The sequence below is a fragment of the Columba livia genome, chromosome 1 (genome assembly GCF_036013475.1).
Source record: "Columba livia isolate bColLiv1 breed racing homer chromosome 1, bColLiv1.pat.W.v2, whole genome shotgun sequence".
In the NCBI taxonomy this organism is placed as follows: Eukaryota; Metazoa; Chordata; class Aves; order Columbiformes; family Columbidae; genus Columba; species Columba livia.
This window is the reverse complement of record NC_088602.1, coordinates 71,955,670-71,961,997: the sequence shown is the minus strand read 5'-3', so window position 1 is coordinate 71,961,997 and position 6,328 is coordinate 71,955,670. Positions and strand designations below refer to the sequence as shown.

Sequence of the window (6,328 nt, the reverse complement as noted above, 5' to 3'; positions counted from 1 at the left end):
ATGCAGAGAAGATGTAGGCAGGCTTTTCTCAGAGCTGCATAGCAATAGGCAACAAGCACAGGTTAGAACACAGAAAATCCTAGTTATAAATAAGGCGCTTTTTTGTTGTTGTTGTTGTTGTTTTAACCAGGGTGATAGTCAAATAACAGGTTGCCTTAAGAGGCTGTGGAACCTCTGTCTTTGTTAAACACTCATCTGGATACAGCAATGAGCAACCTAAACAGACATGCTTTGAGGAAGGGGTTGGACTAGATGATCTCTGGAGGTCCTTTTCAACACAAATTATTCTGTGGGTCAGTATGCCATTTTTTGTGAGAAATATTTAATAAAGAACCAATTGCACTGGGTAAGCATAAGGGCTTCAATTTATTAATTTCCCTGTCAATTCATTGCATTATATCTTTGTTTGAGCTGAATAATGTGCAGTTATTTCAGGTTATCGCCCTGAACAGCCTGCCTCACTTGAAGAATAACTTGTGAGAGGGGTAACCTGATGGGCTCTTATTCTTTACTGTTTCACCATATCAGTCAGAACTCATGAATAAACAGCACAGTGATCTTAAAGCCTTTTTGTGCACCTCTGCAGAAACAGCAGGCAACCAAAGCCTGCAAACTTCCAAGCATTAACAAATAGACTTACTAATTAGCCATATCTGACAATCAAGTCGTATGTATCATTAATGGTATTTCAAGCAGACTGTTCGTAAAAACTCATCTTTGCTTTCAGCACTTTAGCTGGAAACTTTCACCAAGCATAAATGCAGTGTACCAGGTGCTTGATACATGACACTGATATAATCAGGATTTTATATAGTGGTCACTAGCATAGATAACTTTCAGTGGAGTAGCTCCTATTTTTTTTTTTCTTAATATATAGCAAAAAGCATAATTGTTTGGAAGATAATGGTGCGAAGTGCACTAATGTAATCAAGCTAGACCTATTTTAAATGAGTTGCAACCTTGATCTAGACCTGTATCTAGTAGACCCAAACCAAAAAGTATAAGTCAAAATATAGCCCAAATTGCCCATTACAGCCATTGCGGTTTTGAAGCCCCAAAGAACTGCAGGAAGCAAAACTATGAAGACTGCTGCTTTTTTGACCACCGGATTAAGATAAAGCAAGACCTCAAAGCTTCGCAGTGCTAGTAAGTATTAAGATGCGGCATCAAAAAAATCAAGAAGTGTCTGATCCAGAAAGTAGAGAAGGTTAATTTTCTCCTATACTTCCAGTAAGTCAGAGGACATTGTTTAGCCGAGGCCACTTGGTACTGTTCATCAAAACTATGGCAAAGTTTGGGGACACTGCCTGTATAATTACTAAGTGCCGCTAATTAGATCATAATTGCAGAAAAATGGCCAGACTGAGTCAAGAAACTGATTTAGCATAGTGAACAAGTGCAAGGCAGGACCTTTACAGCCATCCTTTTCCTGACAACAGCTTCCAGCAATTTCCTGACCCAGGAGTTGCGTCTGAACCTTTGTGTGTAACAACCATGTGGCCCATGAAACCATCCATTCCCATTTTTCTGCCTATTTCTCCTTCTATCCTATACAACATGTTGCTATATGCATTCCACAACACAGGAAATGCATCTGTCACAGACATTATTGCTTCACACAGCCTTTAGTTTGCATTTCTGAACTTAGAAACCCTTTTTATGCCATTTGACATAGATGCAGAATAAACTTGTACTGTTTTGTCCTTCAAGCAAGAACAGCTGCTTCATAGAAGCAGAAGAACAGCTGCTTCATATTGTCTTAAGAAACCACATGTTTTATGGCAAGATGTTTTTGAGTCTGCAACACCAGACATACTGAAGAAAATTAATCTATGAAATAACCATATCTCACACAGTTGAAGAGAACATGGCACAAGTTCTGAAAGTTAGTGAGATATTTATTCAGCATGACTAACAGTTTGGCAAGTTAGCGCTTTCCACCAACACGAGGAGCAGAAACCTTGACTGGTTTCACAATCTTCTGCTTAGGTGCTGCCTTTGTAGGAGCCTGGAGAGAAATAATAAAGTATAAGCAAAGAGAAACACTTTATTTGCTGTCCCTAAAGCTTCCCTTTGTATTTAAAATTTTGGACAGAAATTAGACAACTTACATCAGATTAGAATTATAATCTATGAGATTATTATCACGTTAACAGATTGTTACACACATATGACTGTAAGCCTACAACGTGTATGATGCCAACGGCATTAATTCATAAGTAATGAAACAGATGCTAGCATTCATCAAAATATTGTTACCAAGTTCATAGATAGTGAAGATGTCACATCCAGACCAGTTTTTAGCTATTAAGAATCTTTGACATATGGTCAGAAAGTTGTTTTACTGTAATACTTATTTCTTCTGTAAAAAAAAGGGTCATTCTGTTTAGCTGTTTGGGTACGTTTAACTTTAGTACAAAAGTTTGGTTAAGATCTTGGCTTCCAGATCAAAAATCTATAAGCAAACGCTTCTTCCAAACATGAATGGAACTGCCAATTAAGTGCTGCAAAAGAATATTGCATTAAGACACGGTGTATTACATTTCATTATTTCTATCCACCTGTTGCATCTTACCTTTGCAGCAGAAACAGCTGTTTTCTTGGTTGCCTGCTTAGCCTTCTTGGCTTCTTTTGCAGCCCTGTTAGTTCACAGAAAAAGGTAACAGTTATTCATGTCTGCCATCCACTGTTTGTCTCAGCACTGTACAAGCTCCCTAAGATCAAGAAAGGAATGCATTATTTCAGATCTATCCTCTGCACTCAGTACCTCTAGGAAGACTATTACAGAGAAGGCAGAACTGAGTGTGACTAAAACAATATTTTCACAAACGGAGAGGGCAAGAAGAAACCAGTATTCCCTCCAAACATACAGATTTAAAAAAAAAAAATACCACAACCAAACCCACAAAAACACTCATAAAACCATGGAGCTCCTCTAGAGTTTAAGATCTTGTATGAAAAGTGTTAATAAATTAAGCTATCCCAGGCTTTTCAAAGTTTATCTGTTTTCTCACCTAATAGCTTGTTCCCTCTGTGCCTTTCGTACTTCGGGCTTCTGATTTCGTTTAGCCATAATCTCAGCTAAAGAAGCTCCAGTGATCGCTCTCTGAAACTTAACAGCACGACGTGTGCGCTTCTTCTGTATCTCTTCCTAAAATGGCAGAAGATGAAGACAGACAATTAGTATAGGACCTTAAATAAAAGGCTGAAGACAGTCATAGAAACAAACTCCTATTAAGATCCAAACTATTATAAAACTCTAAAAGGAAGCAGAATTTTACTCTTTTCTTCAGAGATAGCCAATTTCTTGATTTTCCCACACAGATGATGAGCTAAAAAAGAACAATGTATTTTTGCAAGGTATAAAAAAAAGTCATTTGCAACGTCAGAAGGTCGGCCATCTATAACTCCCAGAAAAAAAAAGGGGGGGAGGGATAAAGTCTGCTTTGATAGAATCTTCTGAAAGGAAGACAATTCCCACCTGTTCCAAGTGGAATCACAGTGCTGGGCAGCACCGTAGGCCATTGAGCATCAACTTTCTTTCTTCAAACAAACAGGTAAAAACCACTGACCTATAACATGTATGTAAGCGTTTCCAAATGCTCTTTTGCTGTGCAAATTTAAGCAAGAGAAGTGAAAATACCTCATGCTACATGCATTATTAATTTATCTTTTTCATACAATGACAGCTACATAGGAAAGACCTCCTACTAAGTTACAGCCCAAAGTTTTCAAGAAGAGTACATGTGGGACTACAGTGGGTCCGTGGATTCCCTGACAGAGGGCACGCGAACAGAAATTAGCCTTGAAGATATTAAGGCTTACCCATGAGAAAGATGGGAGTAAAGGAGTATTCAGAGATGTTAAGGATGTACCAGTGAGAGAGAAAGGAGTAGCAGAGTAACACTGATGATAGCAAAAATAGCCAATGAGATGTTACTGCTGTAACTTGTAACCAATAGTGAAGAAACACATGAATTGGTAAAACTGTATAAAAGTGCACTTGTGGCAATAAATGGCATCTGCTACTTTCATCCTGGAAGAACTTTGTCTATGTCATTTGTCTGTCTCAACCGCAACAAGTACATAAAAAGTTCCCCACCCTTTAACCCCCAAAGCATCTGTTTGGAAACAATGATCCACCAGATTTTCAGCTCTATGCCACAGTATCACCATGCAGAAAGTTTTCAAGTCCAAGCTTTTAGAAAGTCTACATATTAAACAGCATTACCCACCTTCTGCAAAATTAATTTTTTAAAACATATGCCATTCATAGAAGTGTTGAAATCAACTGAACCTACTGCGGTTCTGAGGGAGCCCTCAAAGAAGTGATATGATACAATGCTTTTGCTGAACTGGTTAGCTTTCAAACATAAAGCAACATACCAACACATGTAAATGCACACATATTTGTACCATTATTAGCCAGTTTTCATCCTGATTATATGGGTCATGCTTCTGCTAAACAGCAACATACTCAATTTACCTCTATTCCAACAGACCATATCTTTTGAAACATTTTCAAGCAGCATTAGTTGGTCTATACTTACTGACTGTCCTTTCTTGTGCTTACGCCTGTATAGAACAGTCCAGTTGATTTGACGGGGGTTTCTCTTGGAAAGGAATGCAGACTCACATTTTGCATTCAAGAACTGAAAAACCTGGAAAGATAAAATATTTTGTGTAAGCTTTGTTTCTACAAAAGACATTCCTACAGTTTATGGTAACATACCAAGTAATTACTTGATTCAGCGTTTTCAACAGTGATGCTTTTATATTTCTTTACACAGCCCTGAAAACCCAAAATTCTAGAACATACTTCAAAAAAGCTCAAGTTTAGGATTTTGTTGTGTCAATTAACCTGATATCTTAAAAAGAATTCCATTTTAAGAAATTTTCCATGCCTAATTTAGTTCCCTTACAATAAAGCTGAATGTTACAGTTTTCGTTTTCATCTCACAAAAAATAAGCTGCTTCATTGCGATGAAACTGCAAATTAGCACTTGCACCCAGTGCTGCACTGTATCCGAGGCAAAGCATGAACAGCCATAGCCAGCATCATACTTCTCAAGTGTCTGTCCTCAAATAGCTATGCGCTTCCTCTACGTGTAAGCAAGTCAAAACTTCGCATAAGAACAGAGACCAATATTCCACCCTATTCCTTCTTGCACAGTTGGACTTAGCTTCTTGCCTACAATCACAAGTGGAATCAACAGGCTAGTTTATTATAAACCATAAAATTAAGTCTGAAGTATAAACAGATTCCAACAAGAGCACCTGAGGATTCAGTTGGTCCATTTACTTAGCTATCATCTCAAGAGATTCTGTACAGCAAGACTACTGTCCTGGGGTATCCAAACCCTAATCCCTCCTTTTGTAGATACGAATAGTGTATTTTTATTTATGACAGTCAGTCCTACATGTATGAGAGCCTGAAAAGCCTCTCCTCTCTATTTATCCCGATGATCCATACTCAAATTATTTGCAAGTCCTCTTGTTTACTTCAGCAAATCTCAGCATTAGACACTATACAAATAAATAGTACTTTCTACAGAACTTTGGTAGTTTAGACCAGATGCTTTAACACACCTTTCCCAAACTACAACCTTAAAACCCGACTCAAAAACCAAAGCTACAGCACAAGCACGATTCTCCCGCAAACCAGCTCTGACAGCAGCCATGACACCCAGGCACCGACGGCTGCAGTGCGATGGTATTCCCTATACACGGCTCAACACGAGCGGTTCAAACAGACGGTACAGCAAAGGCCAGCGAAGAACCCGGGCAACACCGCCTATTTCCCCACCGCGAAGCCTTCACTTCCCCCAGCATCGCGCCGGCCTCTCCCTCAGACCTGCTGCCCTCCCCCTTCTGCAGGGCCCGCTCCTGCCAGCCTCTGCCGCCCCACACCGCGGCTGCCCCCTCCCCACGGGGCTCGCCCCGGCCCCCCCGCTGCACCCTCCCGCCCCCAGTCTCACCTTCCCGTCGGTGCGGGCGTAGCGGCGCCCATGGCCCGGGTAGATTTTATACCCGCTGAAGCTGCACAGCTCGACCCTGCGCGGGAGAGAAGAGTTAGGAGAGAGAGCAGGAGAAGGGAAGAGGAAGACCCAGCCCTCCGGCGGCCTCCCCGCGGCGGATGGCCCCGGATGGGGCGGCAGAAGCTGCCGCGGCACTTACTTCATGATGGCGGCGCTTCAGAGCCGGGCGGCGGCCAGGCCGAAGAGGAAGGGAGGATAACGGGAAACGGCGTAGTGCACGCCGCGCGCAGCACGCCGGGACGGCTCCACCCCGCGCACAGCGCCTGACGGGAAGGGAGCGGGGCGGGGCG

At 41.3% G+C, this 6,328-nt stretch overlaps 1 protein-coding gene across 1 annotated transcript; it reads right to left on the bottom strand.

Annotated features, from left to right (window-relative positions):
- Window positions 1-1,877: 1,877 nt before the first annotated feature.
- Window positions 1,878-6,321, bottom strand: RPL24 (ribosomal protein L24). Its single transcript, XM_065061762.1, has 6 exons — window positions 6,178-6,321; window positions 5,979-6,054; window positions 4,551-4,661; window positions 3,015-3,151; window positions 2,576-2,639; window positions 1,878-2,008 (listed from the first exon to the last, which is right to left on the bottom strand). Exons 1-6 carry the CDS (start codon window positions 6,180-6,182, stop codon window positions 1,928-1,930), a joined length of 474 nt encoding a protein of 157 aa, XP_064917834.1. The 5' UTR covers window positions 6,183-6,321; the 3' UTR covers window positions 1,878-1,927.
- Window positions 6,322-6,328: the final 7 nt, after the last annotated feature.